The sequence below is a fragment of the Vanessa tameamea genome, chromosome 2 (assembly GCF_037043105.1).
Source record: "Vanessa tameamea isolate UH-Manoa-2023 chromosome 2, ilVanTame1 primary haplotype, whole genome shotgun sequence".
NCBI classification, from domain to species: domain Eukaryota; kingdom Metazoa; phylum Arthropoda; class Insecta; order Lepidoptera; family Nymphalidae; genus Vanessa; species Vanessa tameamea.
This window is the reverse complement of record NC_087310.1, coordinates 7,262,429-7,288,511: the sequence shown is the minus strand read 5'-3', so window position 1 is coordinate 7,288,511 and position 26,083 is coordinate 7,262,429. Positions and strand designations below refer to the sequence as shown.

General features: G+C 30.6%; 4 protein-coding genes and 1 non-coding gene across 13 annotated transcripts in view; 2 read left to right on the top strand and 3 right to left on the bottom strand.

Annotated features, from left to right (window-relative positions):
* Nucleotides 1-1,686, bottom strand: part of LOC113401423 (protein lin-10-like) — a 120,160-nt gene extending 118,474 nt beyond the window's left edge. The window contains exon 1 of one of the 8 annotated variants that reach the window (XM_064220905.1): nt 1,508-1,686. The gene's annotated coding sequence lies outside the window, so the exon portion shown is untranslated. The remainder of the gene's footprint in view (nt 1-1,507) is intronic. The other 7 variants (XM_064220913.1, XM_064220916.1, XM_064220931.1 and 4 more) reach the window with 7 other exon arrangements.
* Nucleotides 1,687-2,495: 809 nt separating this feature from the next.
* LOC113401389 (epidermal retinol dehydrogenase 2-like) lies at nt 2,496-5,108 on the bottom strand. 2 transcript variants are annotated; one of them, XM_026641293.2, is made up of 6 exons: nt 4,973-4,998; nt 4,597-4,645; nt 4,334-4,531; nt 3,686-4,015; nt 3,280-3,524; nt 2,496-2,937 (listed from the first exon to the last, which is right to left on the bottom strand). In XM_026641293.2, the coding sequence occupies exons 1-6, from the start codon at nt 4,981-4,983 to the stop codon at nt 2,745-2,747; spliced, it is 1,026 nt and encodes a 341-aa protein (XP_026497078.1). In that variant the 5' UTR covers nt 4,984-4,998; the 3' UTR covers nt 2,496-2,744. The 2 variants fall into 2 exon arrangements, with proteins under 2 accessions (XP_026497078.1, XP_026497079.1); XM_026641294.2 differs by lacking the exon at nt 4,597-4,645 and having other exon boundaries at nt 2,503-2,937; nt 4,973-5,108.
* Nucleotides 5,109-5,941: 833 nt separating this feature from the next.
* Nucleotides 5,942-7,515, top strand: LOC113401391 (BLOC-1-related complex subunit 8 homolog). Its single transcript, XM_026641295.2, has 3 exons — nt 5,942-6,162; nt 6,244-6,421; nt 7,111-7,515. The coding sequence occupies exons 1-3, from the start codon at nt 6,111-6,113 to the stop codon at nt 7,394-7,396; spliced, it is 516 nt and encodes a 171-aa protein (XP_026497080.1). The 5' UTR covers nt 5,942-6,110; the 3' UTR covers nt 7,397-7,515.
* Nucleotides 7,516-8,802: 1,287 nt separating this feature from the next.
* LOC113401376 (ATP-binding cassette sub-family A member 17-like) lies at nt 8,803-25,883 on the bottom strand. Its single transcript, XM_064216852.1, has 33 exons — nt 25,778-25,883; nt 25,473-25,705; nt 25,177-25,283; nt 24,143-24,313; nt 22,073-22,228; nt 21,452-21,668; nt 21,157-21,336; nt 20,666-20,829; nt 20,396-20,506; nt 19,840-19,963; nt 19,414-19,574; nt 19,028-19,201; nt 18,697-18,762; nt 18,447-18,582; nt 18,084-18,335; nt 17,812-17,892; nt 17,456-17,571; nt 17,158-17,262; nt 16,587-16,672; nt 16,404-16,479; nt 15,903-16,007; nt 15,664-15,816; nt 15,064-15,177; nt 14,592-14,745; nt 14,234-14,356; nt 13,927-14,121; nt 13,486-13,761; nt 12,792-12,962; nt 12,650-12,720; nt 12,166-12,313; nt 11,766-11,976; nt 9,760-9,961; nt 8,803-9,647 (listed from the first exon to the last, which is right to left on the bottom strand). Exons 1-33 carry the CDS (start codon nt 25,864-25,866, stop codon nt 9,318-9,320), a joined length of 5,058 nt encoding a protein of 1,685 aa, XP_064072922.1. The 5' UTR covers nt 25,867-25,883; the 3' UTR covers nt 8,803-9,317.
* On the top strand, nt 23,166-23,238 carry Trnaf-gaa (transfer RNA phenylalanine (anticodon GAA)). The gene has a single exon. It is a non-coding gene; the product is annotated as a tRNA-Phe (tRNA).
* Nucleotides 25,884-26,083: the final 200 nt, after the last annotated feature.

Here is a 26,083-nt window from a genome sequence, read left to right as displayed (position 1 = left end):
ACAGATTCACTATGGTTGGTGATTTATATTGGTTGTTGGTTTGGGAAGGGTTTAAAATTATAATATTAAGCATATATGTTCAGCAAAATTAAGAAAGAAAGCTTTCTGTGGTACTAAGTGGCCCTCCCTCCTTGGATCAAGGCATGATCTCTAGGTTAGCTATACCTATATATAGCATTAAACAAACATGTTGTAGACAGTTACCTAAATTGTATAACCATATACATAAGTCACTGCAGTCAGGGTAAGACACTTTCCATTGTTCTTTAAAATCACTCAGATTTTTTAACAATAAAAATAAGCATGTATATCAAATAATTATATAATATTTAGTAAATAATAAGTCACTTTGAATTATTTACAATATATAAGTATGTAACTTAACCTGTTTGTACTTATTGTAGTACAATACAATTTTTTAATGAAAAAAAACATCAAATATTACACAATAAAACCAACATAAACTATATTCAAATATTATATTTGTAATGATTTTGTAATTGCTAAAATATGATTATATTCCATTGTATAAATAAAGAAATATAATAACCAATTACAGGTTCATACTATATATTTATGTGCAAATATTAAAAAATACTAATGTATAGAAAATATATAGTATAGTCTAACATAAAAAAGTAATAAAACAATAAGAGTACTTTTATCAAGTAAAATGCTAATCTCTGCTTCTTTTAAAAATAATATCCTTCATTACTTACATATATTATATCCAACTTACAAGAAAACTTAAAAAAGGTACGTAATTAAAAAAAAAAACAATTTCTTTTGAAATGAATATTTGGTTTAATTTTATAAATAGTTGACATCTATCGTCTTATACAAAATCAATTGTCAATTGGTGTCAAGAGTTTGAATTAAAGTTAAATATTTATGTACACTGATTTATATAAGCATGAACTTAGAAATTACAAAATTAAATTAATTTCAGATTTTTTTTTATTTTCATATCAAATCTCAGGTTTGAAAATGAATGGTAGTTGTATACAGATTTTGTGATCTAAAGTGAAAAAATTTACTTTTTTTCCTTGAAAAAATTATAATATTTTTTATAAAGATTTAATTTAAAAAATACTTTTTGAATATACAATTCATAATTGTAAAACATGTAATAGTGTTACGTATAAAATATATTATTGAAATCTGCTCTAGATTTTTATAGTATATTTAATATTGGTACAAAAGTATTAGTACAGCATATATAGATATCAAATACAAGTTGAAGAACATTCTTTTGATATTTTTTAACTTTTCTAATAATCCAGATTTGAACTGTCGCTAATAACTTCATACAAATTATAACTAGATTGACCTATATACGGTTCTGTAACATACATACAATGATTTTATATTTTATTAAGTAAGGACAGGTGCTTACCTATCTTTATTTACAGTGATCAATTAATTAAATAACCAATAAAAGTGTAATTTTGTAATATCGATCGGCTCTTAGTGCCAGTCTGCGCTAGGATAAAAAACTATAACTTACTTTGAAAGCGTCTGCAGCAGTATTTTCCCAGATGCTTCTCTCACTATCTTTAAAAAATATTATATTAATATAATATTAAAATAACACAACACTAAATTGTTTTTTTTGCAAAGTTCTTATTCGCTTTAAAAATAATACACAGAAATGGTCCTGAACAAAAAACACCTAGTACAATAGCGCCACCAAATATTGAAAGTAAATATAATGACATTTGTATTAATGTTGTCATAGATTAAAGTGTGATACCATTTATAAAAATTGTTCTTTTTTCTACTAAAATATTGAATGAATTGAATAATATACCAAATAAGTTCAATTAAAATCTGGTATAATTCATAGAGACTTTATTTGATTCTTATTTTTAAAGTTTATACAAATATATATCCTTAAAGATGGTTTATTGCATATTTTAATGAAATGAACCCAGAGGTAAGAATATTTAGTAACTAAAAATGTTCTTGATAAGCCAATATAGGTCAGTAGTTAGGACACATAAATCTTAATTGAAATTTGCCGGTTCGTGTCCGAGATTTTTCTCGGATATGCAGCTAAAATTGACCAACCTGCAACCGACATATTGAAATAAGCTCAAAATCTTCGTCAAAATGAGAAAAGCGTTTGTTACGCCAGAGGAGCATTTTACTTTACTTCTTACATGGCGTGCATGTATTAACAAAAGTTTTAGTTTGGAGACCTAAATTATGCTATTAACTAGTAACTATTGTGAATTGTACTGAAACTTCTTTTAAAACAATCTTTTTACCATTCTGAATTAGATAATTCTTACCTTTTGGCCTACTATTAATGTCAAATTCATTTTTTTAAATTATTTTATCACTAAAGGAACAAAAAAATATTTAAAAGGAAACAATAATTGAATAAAAAAGTGATCAGTTTTTAATAATTAATCTTTTTCAGCCTTAATTTAATATCTCATAACATATTTTACTCTTACATACCATAAAAATAAAATATATGGTATGCATTAAACCTTAAAATTTCTTACACAACAATTTTCCATAAAAGTATACAAAGCTAAAATATATAAGTACCTAATAAATACGATTAATATCTTCATACAATTTACAAATAGGAAATTTTATAACATTTTTGTATAACTTATTGAAAAGATTTTGTAACAAACAATAATTTATCATTCAAATAAATTTTATTGTGCTACTTTATAACAAAGATTTAGAATATTATATTTGACTAACTACAATAAAAATTAAACAGATCATGCAAAATCTACGCCAGTGTCCAGGAGATCTCTAATAAGCACTGTTGCTTTCCTCGGTAAAATTCGAAGTAGGTTGCCCATAAAAAGTAAACGTTTAGGGACAGATGCTTCTGGATAGTTGCGAAGAACACTTTCCAAAATTGAGTTGGCGGCTCTAGCAGGCGTTATTGTGCCAAAGTAACTAGGTATTCTGGAATTTGATAATAAAGACATATTATTAACAAAACTCTGCTCACTAATAAAAATATTTAAGTTTCTATTAAAATAATTCACAGTAAATTATCTTTAATAACTTAAACACAAGTGTGTACTTGACCTTTATGAGATATTGAGGATTATTGTGGACATTGACATCAGATAAGATTAAGAATGGACCAAGTCCAATTGTGTTGCATTTTTGAAATCTTACCTACTAATATTTAATAACTAAGAAGTAATTAAATATTTTGTAAACACATCTACCAATTAAATTCAATAAAAAAATGTATACTATATATTAATATATAGCATATATATATATAGCAATACTTACTTCAGTCTTAAGTCTGAACTGTCTTCAACAATAAATGGATAAATATGTATAAGAGTGACATAAACTCTATTAATCTTGTTAATCCTAAGATCTTCCATAAGTGATTCTGCAAGCCCCTGCACAGCGAACTGTGCAACACTGAGTGGCATCTGATCTTTAATGTGACTGAGACCAGCCACAGAAGTGAGAGCAACAATATGGCCATGGTTTCTAGCTTTCATTTCAGGTAAAAAACTTTCTATGAGCTGGAACATGTAAATATTAAATAACATTTTTTAAAATAAATGTAGATAATTAAATTATAAACTTAACTTCGACTTAAGAAATATGACAAAAAGTGATTTTATAATGAATGAAATATGCTATTACTCATTTTTATAGACTTTCTTATGGAAAGGGTACCAACCCAAAAATATGATGTTAAAGTCAGATCTAGGGTATCATGAATGTCCTGGGGTGGTTGTGTCATCAAGGCCCTTGGACTAGGGATTCCACAACAATAGAACATCATACTGATAAAACCAACATCTTTTCTTATTTCCTCTGCTAAATATTCTACATTCTCCTTTTTTGTTATATCACTAGTGTAGGTCAGTGCAACACCACCTTTACGGTTAATGTATGCCACTGTTTTACTGTTGTTAGACTCATCATGGTCTACACAAATCACTCTTGCACCAAGGAAAGATAGCTGTATAGCTAACTCCCTACCGACACCTCTTCCAGAGCCAATTACCTAAAAAAGAAAAACCTAAATACAGAATTCTATTTAACAATAAATGGTTTGAAAATGATTATAATATAAAGATATTTTTTTTGTTTTATTATTTTCTTTTTTATTTGTTTTAGTTGTGCGGACAGGTCAATGATTACCTAGCTAATATGACACGTGATGTTGAAGAAACGAAGGAAATTGTTCAGTACAATCAAGATTACACATTTTCCACATCCCATATTACTTTTTAATTTTTACAAGTTGTACAAAAGCAAGCAAAAATTTATGATTCAAATTTAGGGTAGATTAAAAACAAATTCAATATTTTAAGAAACTTACCATTACTGTTTCATCTTCTATCGATTTTAAAGGTGGAGGCTTAAATATTTCGTAAGCAGCTTGGAAGATTGCATATATGGCATTTAAAATTACCCACAGCACATCCACAATCAAAACACATAAGGAGTATCCTCTTAATAGCATATTGATGGGAAGCATGGGATTCAACACATTTCGTAAAATATTACTTGTAGTCTTCTAAAAATAAATAGACATATTTATTTTCTAAAATCAAACTGAAAAACTAACATTACACTACTCACCATTTTTAAAACAGCATTAAAATCAAGACAAGAGGAGATGTTAATCGATCTAAAAATAAAATAATATACTAAATACCTACATAATCATGGTATATATACAAAAATATATTAACTTACATGCTTACAACAAAAATTAAATACTTAAAAAAATAATATCAATACCTATTCTTTTATAGAGTAATTTTATTTTATTAGTGAGTATAAAACATGGTTTCAACAGAGTGACTGTGTTATCTATAAAGATATTGAGCAAACGGAACTAGAATTTAAATTCAAGCGCATTTTTATTTTAACAAACTGATAACAATATCGAATACAATCACGATAATGAATACGATAATCCCATGCCCATATCTCATAATTACTTAATAATTACCTTTTGTTCATAACCGATGTATTTATCTCGGTTTTCTGTTGAAGTAAAAGCGTAGCGATTTAATATTATTTATAATTTAATTTACTACTAACCCTTTAAGGTATTCATAATTGTCAATTTTGTCATTGTTTATTATGACAAGTGATTAGTGGAGAGTGCAGTGTTACCTCCGATCATTTTATTTAATGTAATATATAGATTATACAGCCACCTATAAATAATTATTACTAGTGGACGCACGTGAAACTTCGCATTTATTCAACAGATTTTTACAAATTTTGTAACCTATGACAGGTTTTATTTTGATTTGATTTCATTGTCAACTAATGACGTCTGTTCGCACGTCTTACGTTTTTTTTTATGCAGCCATAGCGCCGCTCTCTACCCGACCAGTAATTTTTTCCACTCTCTAATATTAATTCTTTGTTAAATCATAACAATTTAGTAAATTGCAATCAAGAATCTTCTTTAATTTTCTACAACCGAAGGCTGAAGCTCTTCAAAATAAGACATGCATTTTATTATTCTCTAATGGTGATATCTCAAGAATGGTGGCCCTTAGTACAAATGTAAATGAACATTTTTATTTTTTGTTGATAATCACATGATCTATCATTTTTGATCTACCTATTGTTATTTGTTATCATAACACTTATAGATGAGAAAATTTCATTTAAATAAAAAAAAAATTATATTGTCATTGTAATATTACCAAATATCTGTGACAACTTTCAGCTCAATGCGAATTATTGTCAACTGAAATGTCTATTTTAATCGGGTATGTGTTTCAAATTTAAAATTAACAACGGAAGTAAATCAGTGACAAGGCATAAGAATTAAGACACATGCAGATTGCAGTGTCAACATAACGCAACGCAAAAACAATAGCAACTCATAATGTCATCAGGGCGAATGACAAGTAAATTACAATAAGTTTGTTTTTTGTAATGTACCTATCTATTATCACAGAGTATATCACTACGTTAATGTTATATCTATTATCAACTTTCAACACAAGAAGTGTTTCGTAATATGTTTTCTTATTGCTTCTGATCTGAAATGAAATGAAGTTCTAGTAGAAGTATTAATTAATAAAATATTGGTAATTCCCTTGATCAGTGAACAATTAATTACCGCTATGGCATTCGTCTATCAAGGGGATGCAGACTTGGAATCAAAAGCAAAAAAAGGTAGTAAAATAAATAAATATTCTAAACAACTATACATCACAGCATAAAAATTGCTATATTATTTCTTTTTTGATTTCATAGCGGCTGAGCGTATATCTGAAAACATGCATATTGTAGCAAATGAGCCTTCACTAGCATTATACAGATTGCAAGAACATGTAAGAAAAGCCTTACCACCCATGGTTGAACGAAGAGTTGAAGTCACAAAATTGCAGCATGAACTACAAGGCAGGTGCTATGATGTGGAGTATGCTTTAAGGTATTATAAAGTTATTCAAGACAATTTTAATCTATAAATTTATTGTATGTATGTAATTCTTCAGTTATTATTAATTTACCATAAAGAGCTATAATTCAGAAAGATTGTACAAAGTGGTAAATCAGCTTTAAAATAATGCCAGCATTTGGTTCCTATTTAGTACCTTTGTTTGAATATTTGGTACCTATAATGATACTCATTTTGACCTCAAGATGATTGGCCATTTATAATTTTCGCATAAGGGCTCTGTATTGCGAAATTGTCTTTACACCATAATTTAATACCTATTGGGTACTTGAACATACATTACTAGATTAAAAGTAAATAATATATATATAATTTATCAGCAAAAAAATCATTCCATAATTTCTTATACAACAATATGCATTTCCTTTGCATATAAAATTCTGGCTCTTTTTGTTATCTGGTTCTGCCACTGAAGTTGATCTGCCACTTTGTACAATTATTTTATGCACACATTAAAATAATGTCTTAAAAATTAATTGCATGTAGGTATTATGAAAATATATTTATAGACATGCCATTTAGAATTTGTTAAAACATAAGAAAATTAAAAAGCTAAGTTTGGCACAGTTAATATATTCTGTTTCATTTGGAACATGATCCCAAGGAACAAAACTTATAGATCTAAATTATATATTTCTAATAAAATATTTTTCAAATTACAGTGCTGTAAAGTCAATGGATGGTGCAGCTACAAGCTTCAAAAACATCCAGGAGATGTTGAAACAGTCTATATTTTTAAAACAACAATTAAAATATGAGGAGGCTAGGAGAAATAAAAAAGATACAAATTCTGTTTATAAGCGCCTCTCTGCTCACATTGTGTTAGACCTTCCAGACCTTTCCGAATTCTCTATGATCCGTGAAACAACAAATAGATTAGAGAACATCATGACTCAAGCTAGAGGCTCTAATAATGAGTTACATAGGTCCCACACTACATTACATTAGAATAATAGGTATTATCAACTTAATGATTTGCACATATGTACTGAATGAATCATTAATCTAAAACATAATATGAAGTAATTCAAACATTCTAATCATTTTTTTCCAAAGAGAGTTACATTTAATATACATTATGTTCAGATAAATTTCATAACTCAATATATGAGTCATATTCAATTTAGAAACATAATTTAACCAGAAATTAGTAAGTATAATTTCAATAATTTAAATGTATAGTATTTTTAGTTTAGAATAACTATCATACCTTGGCCAAGCCTTGGTCCTTGGTGTAAGTTAGAAATTAAAACGAATCACATACTTGAACAGCTGGGAAAGGTGCAAGAATTTTTAAAAATATTTAGCAAAAGTTAAATGTCTATGCTACAGTTGCTTCCAAAACTCACACTACTGGGCCACGGGGTAAATATAAATACCGCTTTTTTATGTAAGGCACTGCAATTTTTATAATATATTTTGAAAGTGCCATTAAAAGAGTAAATTGGTAAGTCACTTAATTTTCAAGTGGGTATGCATGGTTAAAACTACTGTAAATTCTTGATACATATGATGTATTGAATTTAGTTGTGTGTGATTATTATCTAATTCTAAATCTACTTAAATCCCAATAGTCATGACAGTTTATCACGGGTAGCCAAAATATTAATAGTATTTTGCAGAATGTACTATGTAAATATTTTTTAGCTTCATAATTGGTGTTGGTAGTCTATGTTTACTTCACAAAATATTAACAGTATATAGTAACCCTGTCATCATTGAATCTCACGAAAATCAGCAAAACACCAGCTTAAGCTAAAACAATATTTATTGCTTATATTGCAAGTACACTATCTTGCTTATAAATAACAATTGCATACATTAAATAAACATTATTCTATTTATTAACAATATGCTTTTCTTTTAACTAATTATGCCTTTAACACTGCTTGCATATATCAAACTAAATAATACATAACTTTATATAAAAAATATTTAAATAGCAAATAATGCATAATAAATAACTATATTATACACAAATAACCCAAATAGAGACCGCATGTTAATCATGTCGTACTGTTTCGAAGTCACCAAAGTTCGTTCGACTTATGGGTTGCGGTGGGATTTGCGGGAACGACAAATGCAATATTTCAAGATTAGCTATTTCAACGTAATGTTCACTTTAAATTGCGAAGTAGATGATTTTTATAACGTAACTTATTATGTTTACCTTTTATAAGTTATTGATAATACTTTACTACCGATATCTAAAGAATAATGTTCACATTTCAATAATTAGTAAAATTCGTATAAATAAGGTCTAATTAAAGACTGAATTAACGTAATATCTGAAAATCTGCTTAGAATCGGAAATTCAGTTGTTATGTTATGCTATTAATAACAGTATCAATAGTTTGATTCATTTCTTTTGAAGGTGGATAGATTCTTGAAGGGTATGCCCCTTTAGAGAACCATTATTTAAAAAGCATTCTTAACCGTAATGTTTTCGTGAGAAAAAGACAACGGTATCTAATGAAAGAGACTTGAAAATGTCACCAACGAGCGCCATGACTCGTCGAGAAAATTTTATCGATTATAAGTTGAGCTGTGCTAAAATGAACATTTAATACGAATGACAATTTTTTTTATCGGTAATGTTATCCATCTTTTATAGCTTAAGATCCTGGATCCCTTTCCACACCATTTAACTGTACAAGTAATAACTTTAACGAAAATATATTCTTAAAATCAATCTTTTCCTGAAGCATTAAAATTCGAAACAGTTTGCATCACTATAGCTCAAATGTTTGGTTAATAACCCGGGAAACGATGAATTTGAACACTGAGTCATATCAGTGCAAATGCATCACGGTGTGATATTATACGATAAAATAATTCATGTGCAGCCCGTGTAACATCAACGACAAGATTACCTATTGAAAATCACTGACCATGGTAGTTCTTTTAACTTGGTAATATTGAATCTCTTTTCAAAGGGCAACAGCTGGACTATTTTTTCGGTAGATGGTTTTACCATTGGCTTATTAGGAAAGAGAAATTTGTAGCGACGATATTTTTGTTCATCGGCATATTTGTGTTTGCTTTTATGACTTAATATTGTATTATAAATATAGTCTATCGGTATCGCTGATACTATGTACGAGTAAACATGTCTATTTTCATCTTTGAGTGCTTCCATTTTTTCAAAAATAGTAGCCCATGTTAAGTCTGGATCGAAAACTTGAACATTCACCAGTACCTTTTAAAATATTTGTTTGAAAATATTTACTATGTTAAAAAATACTATTCAGATAAGTACTATAAAAGTTATAAATAATTTCCATTACAGGCTTAATTTTCAAATAACAAACCTCGGATATGTCATTAATGACAAAATTCTTGAAATGTCTTGAAAATATCTTGTTGACATTCACTTCGTCTTTGAGATGGAGTACCACCGTGAAGCCTTTATCACTATATCGTTCAACTAGCGCATCGACTTGGTCAATGTCGTAGATGTGATGATCAAGCAGAATAGCTAGCCGACTAGTAACTGGCAGGTGGCTCTCTACACTGTTGAAATAAAAATCACGTTATATGATCAAACACATTTTACTAGGAGCTATATTTATGAGTAGGAACACACTATATATACCCATGACCAAAATAAATAAGAAATGATCTAGATGTATGATCTATCATAACATAAACTAATCAGGTTTATGTTATAGTATCAATATAGCAGCATATGTTATTCAAAACATCTACAATAATGCCAGTCACAGTAAGAGTAAAGTTGACATTAGAAACGATATCTTTGGTTCTTCATCAATTGACTTATGGTAAGCACTAAAAACCTATAGTATGCAAAAGGCATTGGCATTTGAATGTCAACGAAGTTGTTATCGGACTATTAAAGTGAAATTAAAGTAGATAGAAGTAGTTAAGTCGAATAGTACTTATTATAAATAAATGTAAAAATATTTATATTTATTAAGAGCCGTTTGTAAGGTTATTCTTATTAGCAAATCGCATAGGATGTTGTGTAGGTAAATCTAAGGTATGTTTATCTTTACTACTTCGATTAGAATTGGGTATGTCAAGCAAAACGTCCAAATAGCAAGTCGTCTAATTATTATATTTTTTTTTACATTATAGGTGGCAAATGACCATGAGGTTCACCTGATGAAAAGTGATTACGACCGTCCATGGACATCTGCAACACCGGTGGGATTGCAGGTGCGTTGCCGGCCTTTAAGGGATGAGTACACTCTTTTCTAGAAGTCGTATCGGTTTGGAAAAACCGCCGGCGAAAGGTGGTTCCGCAGAGTGGTTGTGCGAGGCAGAAAATGTCTTAAAAATCACGCTGTTGTGGAATTTCGGACATCTAGATGGCCAGGTGATACTTGGAATTTTGAAGAGAAGTCCGAAAGTGAAATTCAGCAGCCGGGATTAACCCAACCAATTCCTCGGAACATTCCCCGTGAAAAATTCCCTAGAAGATGCAGAGTGATCCAACATCTCTACGCAATGCCAAAGGATCGAGCAGGTTGGAAAGGGCTTGATCATCGATAATTCGAGCCGCTCTGCGTTGGATACGGTCTATTGGAAGGAGCTGGTACTGGCGAGCACCCACCTAGAGATGAGAGCAGTACTCCATGTGAGGCCGAATTTACGCCTTGTATAGTCTGAGGCGATAGGCCGTCGTGAAATACTGTCTTGCCTTGCTGAGCATATCGAGCTCTATTGATGCCAGTTTGGCTTTACTTTCCAATTGATCACGGAACTGAACGAGGCTCGAACATCAACGCTAAGTATTCCGATACTAGCTGTGGCGGCTATCGGAATGTTCTCAAATCGTGGAGGTATACAAATGGTGATTTTTTAGTGGTTAACGCGCAAACTTGCTTCTTTTTGGGGTTGAAGTCGACTAGGTTTAGTTTTGTTTAACATTCTATAATTTACTAAACGTTAATTACGTTCAATTTACTAAATATGAAACACAGATATATCAGTAGATATTCGAGTTTGATAACGCCGGTTCACATACTATGCGCGGCTTTAACTTGTATAGAGTACAAATTTAGATTAAAAACGTTCTCAACCGGCTTCGAGGTATTATGTTAACCGAAAATCCAAAAAAAAGGACCATAGAAAACTTATACTACTGTACTGGTATTACTTGGTATTCATTTTAAAATTAATTATTATTGTTCAACCTATGCAGTTGGGTACATGTAAGATTTTTAATATTTATTAATTATATAAAAATGCTCCCGCTTAAGAGGTTAAACAATATTTATTAAATAATATTTTTAATAATTATATACATTTTATTAATTTATAACTTTCAAAAAACAAAATGGAGGTGGAATACCTGCTCGAAGTTATAATAACAGCATGGCCACGTTTTCTTAAATTATACAAAATATAATACATAGCCCTTGTCACGGAATACTTTTGGTACGCCGTACATTCGTCCAGTATAACGATAGGTGGGGCTCCGACAACGGCTGCAGCGAAGTTAAGCCGAGTGCGTTCATTCGCCGAGAGATAGTGGATACGTGTATTGATGTATTGGCGAAGTTCTAATGATATAAATGTAAATATTAAAACCAAATACGAATAATCACGGACATTTACTAGGTACTTAAAACGAATTAAATTGTTAGTTGTATTAGCAGAAACAGAAACTGACTCAAAACTTAAAAATGTTGTTATTAACACAATTTATAAATATTAAGGATTTCAAAGTGAAGAAAATTATTTAAAATTACCAAGCGCATCAATGTAATTCATGACTTCCCCTTTCACATGCGCTTGTGGCACGCCGCGCAGCACTGTTATCATTTCCAAAGCTCGATAAACTGTCATCCATAAGGGGAGAGGATTGTGATGACAACAGAAGGTTACTTGTCGAGCGTACTAAAAACATCATCATCAAAGTTTGAAAGGATTACCAATAATATTAGATCTAGATCACAGATTCGATGCATTGTATTGTGACGACTTTGTGTCGGATTTGCGTACATATTTCAATATCCGATATCTGATCCGATAAACTAGTTTATTGCGATTTGTAGGTACCTATACGTTTTAAAAATAAAATTTATAGCTACACATCGCAATAAACTAGTTCCGTATTATTTATTTTAACTTACACTGTGATAAGAACAAAATCAAGAATTTAAACAACATTCTTGATTTATTTATTTTTATAATAAGTAGGTTCATTTGAGTATTTTCTTAAAATGTACATACCATATGGGGATTTTTATTTAATGTCCATTTTGATGAGCACCACAAATCTCCCTCACTTGGCAGTATATATCCTGTATGAAACAATTTCATATGGTAACAAAGTTAGATATTGATAGTGTTGTTAGATTAAAAAATATCAGACCGGCCAATATTTCACATAACTCCAGTCTGCCATGTCCTAAAAGACCAGAAATGGCTAGTGCTTCCCCTTTACCTAGACCAAAGTAGACGTTGGAAATATTGTTCTTCCCAAACATTTTCTTAGAAACGTTGCACGCTAAGAGGTATTCGCCGTAGGTATTTATCTTCTCTTCTAGATTTTAAAAGACAATTTTAATAAAACATGACTTTAATAAAATGAATAGAGACTATACGCATTTATTAATTTGTACTTATGATAAAATAATAATTTGTTCGATCGCTATATTATAATAAGAACAGATGTGGGTTTCATGTACATAACTGATAAGTTTTAACGTGCTTACTTTCTTTTTTATAATTTCGTCTCGTGCTTGGTGGGCAAAGTGCAGTCAATCAGTATGAATTTTCCATACTCCAAGTGTAAGATATTACGGGGATGTTACTGTTTTTAACACTTTAACAATGAATAGTTGTTTATTTGGTTTGAAATGAAATAAAGGTAACTTTATCGTTGATTCTTAACTTTCTTAATAGTATTGTTTATGTATTGTTATGTATTGTAATGTATTGTTTATAAATGCGAACAACATGAAATTTTGGAAAACCGTTGTCTGGGGTACATAACCCTTTTGGACCACAGACAACGTTAGACATCGCGGGAAAGTAATTAATTATAAATATAATTAAAAAATAACCCTGCTTGTTTTTAAGCTCATTTTGCTTGTTCAAAACATTTTCTTTCTCGCGCACAGTGCCTTCCGTCTCTGCCTCATATGGTTGTATTTTTGCATATACCCATTTGTTTAATAAAAATGTCCATAGTCGCTGTATGTATTTATACTCCCATAATAATAACAATGCCATGAATACTACAGTGGTGCATAATATAGCAATGATCTCCATCAGAACTCCCATATTCTTATTTAAATAAAATCTTCTGGAGAAGCATTGTTGCAAAACACCACATTTAGCTGCAAAAATGGTAAAAAATCTGTGTCTTCAATAATATCTGTTATCAAATAATTGATGAAACTACCCATTATTCATAGGCTAAATAGCAATAAAAAAATAATTTCATCAACGACTAAAAGTGGTACTCGTACATATCGTTCAAATAATACAAAGCGGGTACTTACTACAGCATTTATGCAAAGTTTTAGAGGAACATAGATTTTTTCTTTTGAATACAATACATTCGCTGTTGTATAGAAATATTTTCTTTATCTTCACAAATGCATATGCCATGTTGAATTGTGGGGAAAGTGACATAAAATTCAAGACGTAGTCGAGCGCGTTGCCGTAAAGTAATTTTGCTATGACTGTAGTTTCACCTAGCGATAAATGTTTAATCATACAATTGTATTGTAAATTGTTTTATGAATAGGCAATATGATATTTATTATAAATCTCTAACAATGAGTGGAGATATGTGCAAATATTTACCAAAAACGAGATTCAGTATAATAAATGTCATGGTGTTGAGGGCAGCTTGTGGTCCCAAGCTAAACAAATACGCTTGCGGAATGCAACCGATTCCATAAACCGTTAACATGAGGGGGACCACAACTGAAAATGTATAATAATATAGTTGCTGAAATACGTCAAAGGTTTGTATTTAAATTTACTAACATTTTAAAGTTTCGCCTTACTACTAAATATATAATAATAATTAAATGAAGTAAGTAATAAGACGAATGTACTAAATATAAAAATAGCTATCAATCTATATAAGCTGTAGCATCAAAATATAAAGCCTAAAATAAAGTCTATTAATTAATAATAAGCAATAAATTACACCTACCCAAATCACTGTAAGAAAAAGTCATTGGTGCCACTAATACCATGATAACAATCATTGTAGCTGTCATCAATAATACGAGAAAGCAGTATAGCATAAAATCACATAGGAATAGTGTACACCAGTAGCGTGCTGGGGAGAAATTCATGGCATGTACCTATTGCAAATAATAAAAGTCATATGAGCTATATTCGATTTAATTTATATTTGATAAATGGGTAACAGAAGTAAATTAATGTATTAATACTATCACTATTAGTCATTGGACTTGTTTATCCTAATACACTATATCCCATTGGTTATTATTATTGAAGTATTCAGCATAGACCCTTCACATCCATAGCCTTCTGGCGTACTGCCAAATAATCAAAGACATTGAGATGATCCCAAAGACAATAATTACTTTTAAACTACTTAGATATATTCCCAAAAATGAATACGACAAGAGAAGAGATTCATTGTATATGGACAATACCTGCGTGTGTCTTATAAATCCACTTTCTTTAGAAGGCATAATAGTTATATGTGATATTGTCAGTATAAGTAGAAATTGTATGAAGATTGGAGGAGAGTTAGCAGTCTTTAACCACTGTAAATATTAATATCAAATGTTTAACTTTAAGTAATATAAACACAAATAATATATTCATGTCGATTTTATGATGAATATTTATAAACATTTAAAACGTTTATTATAATGTACCCTAATAAATGAGTCATCGAGAAAATAAATTAGAAAGGTGCAATTTAATTTCTTTTGGTAGTTGTAGGTAGACAGGTAGACTGGTCATTGATAGGTAAGTGGTTCCCAACTCTCAAAGATTGGCGCCGAAAAAAATTAACCATACCTTAAATCGCCAATATGCCAAGGTTGATTCTTGGCAACTAAGACAGTTACACTGACTCACTTCTGTTTCAAACATAAACACAACAATACTGAGTGTTTGCTGTTTGGTCCTTACCATATGTGATGAATGTGCGGTACCTACCCTGACAAACTTACCTTCACATCTATCTTTTTTCACAACGCATAAATAGAGCATAACTTAGACAATTATATACTAATAATTCTTACAGTCGTAAGATCCAAAGCAAGCGGGTCATCAGTGACTTGTATAGTCGCATCTAAAGCCTTTGTGTAATGTCGTATGAGTGCCATGAACGCTCGAGCCAAAGATCTAGCAGCTGCACCATGATCGTAGTGCATTGGACTGTATAGAACTTGAACCTGAATATTAAATTGGATTGTAGACGAAAAGTAGTATGATATAAAGGTATAATAAGTACTGCAAACAAAATATGTATTGATCTTACGCTAAGGGTATCATTCTTGGAAGCAACATCCAGTCCATATGCAAACATATAGACGTATTGTTGAGGGGAATCTATCGCTCGAGTGACGAGATATTCAGTGAGGCTCTAAAACAATAGCTTTTGATAAATTAAAATATGTAATAATGTAGGAATTGGGTAGCTTTTTACAGAATCGTATCGATCAGAACGGCGCGTGTATGATTACGCGATTCATAACCGAAATCTTACCGAATACTTATAGGAGTAATGTACATGATTGTACTATATTTTTTGAAGTTACATTAAAGTGAGTCGCCGTTCTGAGGACAGGCTCATGCAGTAATAAATATATTCTTCAAAAAATAACTTTTCATTAATAACTCATTATTGATGTACCAATTGTACTTGGAAACCTCAAGAAATTCAAAAGTTTCTGAAACCACAGAATGTAGACAGATTTCTTTCAAATATATTTATTAGTACTTAATCCTAGTTTATAATTTCCCATTGTTTGGTTCTTACCTCAGGATATAAAAGAGCTGTATAATGCATATTTTCAACTTGTTGCTCAGTGGCGTTTGTTTCAGAGAAGACGTAACTAAAAATTATATTACTTCAATTAAATATTTATAATATTAAAATAAATTCCAATATCCAACCGTACTTTATTTGTTTGTATAGTTTATTTGTTATATTTTTACTCACGAGTTGGCAATAGATTTTGCGTCGCTCGAATTGTCTGACCGCAATATTAAATTGGTCTTTAGTTCCAATGACTCTACAGTTAATATCTGAAGCATAAAAATACATACCAATTTTAACCATTTTACCAAAAAATTTTAGCTACCTACCTACTAGTTTTGAATTAATAATATAATGATAATGATTGAAGATATATTTATTTGTAGGGTCGTAAAATTTGTGAGTTTTTTTTTAATCTAACACATTGCCTATGTTACATTCTTATAAATATCGACCTCCGTGGTCAAGTAGTACACCGGTATTCATGGGTACACCACTCCGATGTTCCTAGTTTGATTCCCGGCCGAGTCGATGTAGAAAAAGTTCATTAGTTTTCTATGTTGTCTTGGGTCTCGATGTTTGTGGTACTGTCGTTACTTCTGATTTTCCATAACACGAGTGCTTTAGCTACTTACATTGGGATCAGAGTAATGTATGTGATGTTGTCTAATATTTATTTATTTATTTATTTATAAATAATAAAAATATGAAATTATTTTTTTAACTTAAATATGTATAACAAAAAAGGTATGACCTCGCCATGTAATATTGTTTTTGTAGCTCTATCTCTTTCCAATTCGCCTAAAACGGTTGAGAGAGAAAGTCCGATAAATACGCCCGCAACAAGTGCTGAAAGGACCTGCATTACAATTTGAAAACATACTCATACATAATATATAGCAGTTGCACGAGCTAACAAAATTTGTTATTAATATTAATGATTAGGGTCAAAAAAATATTTAATTAATTTAATTAAATTTTTCATTGTTTAATTAATTAAATATGTTAATCTTAATCTGTACCAACAAATAATAATACACTATAACTCTTACCGTGACAATGAAATAGAATCTGTAGTGACGATAAAAATCTATGAATTTCCATGCCATGTAACTTAAATGAGTTAAATTGCCGAATGGACTTGATTTCCTTCTCCATGCTATGGGTTCTAATAAAATAATATCTATTTTATTTTATGTTATAAGTCAAAATATAATATCATGTAATAATGGTTTAAAACATTTCAATTTGAAATGATCTTCTGTTTAAATCTGCACGAGTGATTTCAAAGTGATTTCGAGCACGAACAATACATTGTTCTTAGCAAAGAAGAAGATATATATTTTTGGCTGTTTTAACATTCATTAATATAGAGAATTAATGTTGACATTACAATTATTATATTTACCAGACAGATTATTGAGGGCGTTTCGCGTAATTTCATGTTCTTCGACGGTACCGTGCACAGTCGCCCTGGACTCAGATATAGCTCTGTATTTATACAAGAAGATAAAAATAAATAATATAGTAGTGTAATGTAAAATTAGCTCAACTATACAAACGGATAAATTTCGATTTAATCTTATTCAGATACACTATAATCGATTTTAAATATTTATCCATAAATACTGTATTGATTTAATCTAAATATTGTGTCAAATATTTTCTCTTACCTATTACATACTTCTTCAGAATCAGGCAAACTAATATTCATAGATGCGATTCCATATTTGTTGGAATGTTTTGTTAGGTCCGATATCAATGCGGCGACATTAGCCGTGGGACTTGCTGGAAGTCGTAAAATGAGAAGATATCCTAAGTGAGCTCTTATTGTAGCACCAGATTCTGATGTCCTCCGAAGCAGTTCGTTCACCTTTTCCTCATTGGACCTTCCAGCGCTTCGTAAGGTTAAGCGAACACGGTATTCTCGACCTATATAAACATTACAGACGATCCTTCACCCTTTATTTAAGGTTTTTAATGCCCAGCGTATCAAGTGGTAACAGATAGAACTAAATAAGGTTATAAATATAAAATAATTACCATATTTAAAAAATATATAAGCTGGGGTTCCACCTCTGACTAATACCCTGTGATCAAAAATAAAAACTCGATCGGCGAATTCGACGGAAATACTCGTGAAGCAGAACTTTACAATAGTAAGGTATTTTTTATAACGCTGAAATTTTTATTTATAATTTTGTATTTTACATTAAAACCATTTACTTTAAGTAGTAATACTTATATTATTATAGTATTTTAAATATAATATAGCAATACCACAATACCTTACCATAATTTTGTCCTTAATAACAGATGTGTAGATTGAATCAGTTAAAAAAGCAGGTATTACAATGATCTGAAACAGAACACTAAATTCATAAATTTTCGACTCTCACGACCGTATTGAGGCTGTCGATGGTCTTTTATTTTATGAAAAATTTAATTACGCTAATCTTTACGATACATTGCATAAAAGGATTCTTGAGATTTCGTCGAGAAGCTAATTTTTTTGATATTACTATAGGATAAAAGGAGAGAATAGTGAATTAATGGAATACAATAAAAGCTCCCATTGTTGCTGGCGGGTGCAACTCAATAAAGTATATTACGAGTTCACTTACCCTCGGTTCCAGTAAAATAGCTATCGCCCAACAGAGTAGAGCTTGGTAGTAATCGTCCAAATTGCGCACAAACTCATGTCTGACGCCTTCCAAGTCACAATCCGACAGAATACGTTTGGTACGAATGTGAGCATATTCTATTACACATTTAGTAGGTTCGTTCCAGAGACACAGCTACAAGAATAAAATCAGACTTAAAAAATAGTTTTTTTTTTAAACACTTACATTTTATTCATGTTTTTTAACGTAACTGTGCGTACACTGACTCATATATAATCAATCTCAGAAAATAAATTATATACCGAACCTCTTTGTTGCTTAGTAATAAAAGTAGACTGGTTATAGTCAGTTCTATTATAGTTATATAATAAATAGTAAGGACTTACAAAACAATATAATGTAAGATGCTCTTCAACCGTAAGGTCGTCAATGAGACAGCCACTGCGATGGCAGTAGCCCATCATATTGGGGACTGCCATTAAACTACGGCCAGGTTTTAATATCTCACCTAAAACATTGATCGATCCTTTGTCGGGGTACGTAAGTCCTTTAAATGCAATAATAAATAAATATGTTTAATCAAAAAAAATTGTAGACTTCATTCGCATAGGATTAATTGAACAAATTATTATTATATATTTAATTAATTGTACTTTTATAGACGTAATAATATAAAACAAATACAATTGTATATAATCAGTAACGCAAATAATGCAGAACAGCAAGCAACAACATAAAATACAGATAATTACAAAATAGCTACAAATAAGTATAACTGGACTAATTATTATAGTATTCAAATTATTTTTTACCAGTTAATAGATCTTCAATTGTTGTTATCATTTGGGCTTGAATAGGTTCGGAATACAGCATGGTAAATTCGTTTCTGTATATATCTAGTGTTATGTCGCTTAAAACCTGGCCACCCATGAAACTCTGAAATTTTAAACCCCATCAATTAATTGCATACTACGTCTTCTTCACCCTCGATAAGATTAGCTAATTATTTTTAAGAATAGATTACCGGATTTACTATTTAATGTTATAGCGAAATTATCGCTATAATTTTTGCCATCATTCCATTTTTTTAATATTAGGTACTTTTTCGAACAGTCGTGTACCTCTAGCAGATAACAAAAAAAACCGCGAGTTCTTATCTGAGGAAGAACCACCGAGTTTTATTGTGTTGCATTAGCATTTTTAATTCATCTGACTGAATGGAAGTACCTACCATATTAGAGTAGGATCCTGATCTTTTAAAAGTAAAGTGTATCAAGCAATGGTATTCACGTGGGCTCTTGTTTACCAAATAATAGTATTCTGCATGGCGTTGATTGATATTAAAGTCTTTCAATAATAGAAAATTACCTTTGATACCCCTCGGAAACTTATTGCTTTTGCGACGAGCTCATCCACTTCTTGCAATCTATCCCTTTCATTACCCGTTGGATTTTCAATTCGGTGCAGCTTACTTAGATCCTAAAACATTTATTCATATATTATCTTAAGAAGGATGTAGAAACGAATTGATCTAGAATCGTAAAACTGAAAACTATACACTATACTATTAAACTTTATAAAACATATATACTAGTAAACTTTATAAAATTTTAAACATTTTTTTATATGTACACCGACCTCAGTTTTTTTTAAAACCACAGATTTCCATGAGACTTGGCCCCCAATAGCTCGTTGTTTTATTGTTCTTTGCAATAACATCAGTATTCCGAAATAAATAACAATCATAATTAACCAAGAAACTATCGTGAATAGAAGTCGATTCACTTCCCATTCTTGTTCCTCTAAAATGTAATAGTCAAATCATAGCAAAATGAGAAACTTTATATTGATTAAAAATGGAAAAATGCCAAACATTAGGTAATGAAACAATTCTAATAATCAAAATATGCTAAATATGTAGGTATATTCTCTAGGCGCACGGCAAAGGACGCGGAATAGTTAATACTGCGTTATTGTAAACTTCGGGATACTACTGAGAATTACTTTACGGAAAAACCGAATAACTTTTTTTGGCCCGACTTGGGGTTCGAACCAAAGGTTTCGGCATTTGTAATCCTAAAATAAATAGGCAGTTTTTATATGTACGATATAGCCATACAGGTACTAACGTTCAGTTTGCAATAAGGCGAATTCATTGAGTCCATGCATGAGACCCAGTGGCGGAATAATGAGATGTAAAAAGAAAGTCATGACTTCATGTTTCAAGTCGATTTGATGATGCACTAATAATTCAGCGAGAAACGTTTGCAGTAATGTGAATAAGGTAGACCATACGCATGCAGTCCAAGCTACGAACGTAACGTTATTATTTTATAAATATTATACGAGTATGTTAGGAGAAAATAAATATGCAAATTAGTAGAGATACAATAAACCATAATAGTCATTAAAATTTGAACTTACCTTCGTTATGAAACATTGCCATGACCAACGCTAGCATTGTCATAATCGACACATAAATAAGAACCAATATCAAGGTGAATAGGAGATGGATCCAGCGAAATATCAGGATAAGAGCTATACTGCCTAGGAGACACACAGGCAGCGCAGTCATAAATGCAAAAACAAACCAGCCGATGTACATTGAGGAGTAATCTACGCCACGAATGCAAAGGGAACGCTGAAGATTTAAATTGTATTAAAAAATGAATCATCTCTCAAATAATTTTAACATCATAAAAAACCCTTGATCATAATCTAAACGTGAATAGTATATTAATTATAACTAAGCCAAAACACAATAGATTTTTATAATACTGAAAATGTTCCTCACCTTAAAAAACCCTATAAAAGTTACTTAATCGATAAAAATAGTCATAAGTTGTCATGTCCCATATGATATTTTATAATTATATTAAATTATGATCTTATATGTATAAATAGAAACAATAAGTGTTTCTTCTAATCTTGTTTAAATGTAAATAATTATGATTCTCTGACAAGATTGTCATCAAATTTTATTGCCATGTAACTAGGGATTAAGTAAAGGTTTAGAGATATTTGATTTTGAGCTTCATTACTTACTTTAAATCTGCTTATTGTCTCCGATACTACCAAAGACTCAGTCTCCAATACAGGTGGGAGCAAAGCTAGAGTGAAACACAATAATATAGCTGAGATCGCCCTGCGCACGCGTTCTTGTTGCATCAAAGGCGACACCGGCATCGATGCCATGCTTAGCTAGAAATACAGAAACTTTATATTATATTATTTTTATCAATTAGCTTTAAGTACAATATGAAGAAATCCTAGAAACCTACAAGTACTTGTATATTACGGATTTCTTGAAATGTGTTTTATTATTGAATAAATAGAAGAACTGTAACAAGTTCGTGTATTGAGGCGCGAAATTCACCCGGAGGCGTTTAGAGTTAAATAATTTTCGCTGTTGTAAGATAAACTAAAAAAAAAACCGCTATATATGTTATCGAAAGTCACTAAAACAACTTCTTGCTGGAAAGAACCGGCATAAAATAGACAGAAGATACATATAAAGGATTAATCTTTGTTTGTAGTATTTTCTTTATATCTATCAAATCATCAGTTTGTTAATCGAAAAGTATAATTTAATATGGCAACATTAATGACTCGGAGCGTGAGCAGTTATAAGTATTATTGAATAAATATTTAACACAAGAAGACCGAATTATTAGAAAGTAATACTTAAGTAAAAATTTCCAAATATAAACCGTTAATGCAAAATATAACGGAGTATTATGGGATTTGCCAGTCAGACACCTCAATCGATTTAAGTTCAGAATGTAAAGAGACAATTGAAAAAGCAATAAAATTCATAAAATTATTACTTAGGTATATATAATATATCACAGTATTTTCACAATGTTTTTAATAATCTCTGTAATCAGGAGACAAAGGTTACTTGTAAAGATATCATCAGAAATTATTTAATATAAAAACAATTATTATAACATTGATATTTTTAAAATTACCATAAACAAATATGCTATTATAAGATTTATTTATGTATGCGCGTAAGTGTATCCTTGAACTAAGTTTTAGTCTGATTAATAAACAAAAATGAAGATGATTATAATGATTATAATTTTTTATAGCTTTTATAGAGAATATAAACAATAATTTCGTCAGTCTATCATAAGCCGAAATAGCTCAGTTGGGAGAGCGTTAGACTGAAGATCTAAAGGTCCCCGGTTCAATCCCGGGTTTCGGCATCTTTCTTTTAGAATTTCATTTTATATAATTTTTTTTGCAATTATCTTTTAATAGTATTATTATTACTTTAAAAATTAAATGCAAACAATAGAAAAAAGAACGGATAATAGTTATTTGCCCAATTAAATACTCATAATGCAGTTACTACACTGAAGACTACTTTAATCGAACTCATGATTTTATCTCAAGATATTCTAAACATGTTGATATTATAATAAAATTTATTAACCCCAACAAAACTTGGGCCCCTTTTTTTTAATGAATTATTAGACGGCCTTTGTGTAAATATGTCATCTTAAGCCTGATGGATAACTTTGCACATAGATACTGGAAATTCAAAGGAATAAATACACTTCATAAGCATGGATTCTAAGATAAAAAAACAATTTCAATCATATAATGATACCGATATCTAAGATAGGTACATATAAAATCGATTCAAATCTCCCTTTATAGATATATACATTAGTTCGTATATCCATTAGGGAAGTAAATTACGAATAAAAGCTTAGTCACATACTTTTATTTCTGTTTGTTTTAGGAATAAGTATGATGAAATAGGCTTCCTAATAGTATGTTGCCATAATCGCTGGTACCTACTGCAAGAAGTATTAACCACGTAAAAGAGCTACCAAGTAAGTCATTTAAGACGATACAGAGCTTGGATTAGGGGAGGGTATTGTCTATTCCGAGTAAACTTATTTAATATAGTATATTCATAACGTGTTAATGGAACCTAATTTGTTGTATTGATTTAAAAATCCGATTGAAATACATGTTCAATTTATTTGGAAAATAATTAGATGACATTTGTAGAGCCCTAGAGCCCGGAGATGATATATCGCTTTTGTTTGTTTCCTGAACAGAATAGAAATAGAACGTACCTTTTAATTTTTGAATTACCTCATATTGTGGCTTTTTATCACTGGTGTGAGTTAATATGGTCTGGCTAATCGCGAGTTGTATTGCCAATAGCCCGCTTCGTAAATGTGGATTGCTTGAAGAATACTCCGGTCTTGTCACATATCGGGCGCGTTCGGTACTACGTATGCTGAATTTCCACATATTATTTTCCTACGAGAATAATAGCCAATCACCAAGCTTACTTATACAACTGATAAATAAAATAAACAAGTAAAAGTAAAGTAGCAGCTTGTTGCAAAGGTCTCGATTTTATATTAAGTATTTTTAAGATTCCCTCTTGAGGCTTCCCTCTTGCAAGTTTCTTTATGGGGTTTTTCTTCAATGTAAATTAAAGGTATAATTATACGCAAATATTATGCATATGTAAAACTCAGTTGTACTGGCTTAGATTAGATTCCTAGTCTATATTTGAAATCCTCGTGTTCTATTTACTAGACCATTAAAGCGTTTTAATTTACTACTATTGTTAAGTTCACATTACCTAAATATCTTATTACGAATTCTTAGGTTATAAGGACAAGGGTATTTTTAAAGATTTCGAAGACATATGTTAGGTTCTACAAGCTAGTTCCGGTTTATCGTGAGTCATATCAATATATGCAAGGCAAACGTCACATCTTATGTCACATAACTGCCCACAAAAATCTAATCATTCAAATTATTTATATTTGTTGAAGATTTTCCAGTGATGCTTAAATAAGGAAAATATAATTCATAAATATCGACATTGTCAATGTCAATGGGGAAGGTGACAGAGGACTTACACAACACAGAGTGATACAGAGTGACTTGGCACAAATAAAAGCCAAATAAAAAAGGAACTATTTACTTTATCTTTCTACATTTATAAAATTCTACTCTACAGCTGGACTCTAACGTACTCTGTTTGGTTTTAATATATATTCTGTCGATCTTTCACAATATTAAATACGATTTGAAATTGAAATCTATCGTCGAATATTAATTTAGAATCTCAGCTTTTCTTCATACAAATAACTTGAAAATAGTAGTACCGTTGGTTTCCAAATTATCCAAATAACCGGATCAGTGATTGGGATTCCCTGAGAACGATTATACAATATGTTGTTAAGATGGTCCTCAGTCGGAGCGCTTATTATATCTGCAAACATTTTAGAAAATCAAACATGGACCGACTTATTTGTTTACGAATTGGACAATCAAATATAAAACCTTAGTATATTTAGCAGGAATATGTGAAGGTTTTTACTTGATCTTTTTTTCGGAATAAATCAAATGAGGTAAAAACAATAAAAAAAAATAGACTTTTTTTCTATGAAATATGTCTTACCTACTCCTAAACTCTCCGCGGCTTGAATCATAATTTTGTCAAATGGCGCATTGTCGGGTGCATAGCCTAGTAGGGTCTTCTTATTGAGGGACGCTAAGATATCAGATGATGTGAGTGGCGCCGTAGGAACCGCTTGCAATGGAGTAAGGAATACCGGTTTCGCGATGAATATCGCTATGAGAAATAAAACAGCTGAGAATAGCGCTTCTGCGAGTAAAATTCGCCATCTGCGCCTGCAATACATAATTGTATATGATGTATTGGTTTCATTTAATTTACGAGACAGAATTTCAAACTGTACTTACTGTCTTTGAAGATAGGACTTCCAAATAAGAATACTGACTTGCCGTTGAAATTTACTAAGGACGGGAGTTTTAATGAGTTCCGCCGTCATTATATTTATCTTTTTATGTGACGAACTCGTACATACGTCCGTGCTACTTATGAGCAAAACCCAGACAAATATTTATTTTATATATTTTGCTTTACGAGTAATATTTATTATTATTTTAATATGACTTTTCTTTTTTGAAGTATTTTTTTTATACATATAACTTTTACACACGTAAGTTTAATTGCTATAGTTTTTTGCGATTTAAAATAAAACCTTT

What these genes read in the sequence shown, in the direction of transcription:
- LOC113401376 (XM_064216852.1), bottom strand. Translation starts at nt 25,866, where the DNA reads ATGACGGCGGAACTCATTAAAACTCCCGTCCTTAGTAAATTTCAACGG. An exon ending in GCAAAATCTATTGCCAACTC is followed by an intron (nt 16,480 to 16,586) that starts GTGAGTAAAAAT and finishes TATAATTTTTAG; the next exon opens with TTACGTCTTCTCTGAAACAA. An exon ending in TTTTTCTTACAGTGATTTGG is followed by an intron (nt 14,357 to 14,591) that starts GTAGGTGTAATT and finishes ATACATTTTCAG; the next exon opens with TTGTGGTCCCCCTCATGTTA.
- LOC113401391 (XM_026641295.2), top strand. Translation starts at nt 6,111, where the DNA reads ATGGCATTCGTCTATCAAGGGGATGCAGACTTGGAATCAAAAGCAAAA. An exon ending in GGAATCAAAAGCAAAAAAAG is followed by an intron (nt 6,163 to 6,243) that starts GTAGTAAAATAA and finishes TTGATTTCATAG; the next exon opens with CGGCTGAGCGTATATCTGAA. An exon ending in GATGTGGAGTATGCTTTAAG is followed by an intron (nt 6,422 to 7,110) that starts GTATTATAAAGT and finishes TTCAAATTACAG; the next exon opens with TGCTGTAAAGTCAATGGATG.
- LOC113401389 (XM_026641293.2), bottom strand. An exon ending in TTAATGCTGTTTTAAAAATG is followed by an intron (nt 4,532 to 4,596) that starts GTGAGTAGTGTA and finishes ATTTATTTTTAG; the next exon opens with AAGACTACAAGTAATATTTT. An exon ending in CTTTAACATCATATTTTTGG is followed by an intron (nt 3,525 to 3,685) that starts GTTGGTACCCTT and finishes TACATGTTCCAG; the next exon opens with CTCATAGAAAGTTTTTTACC.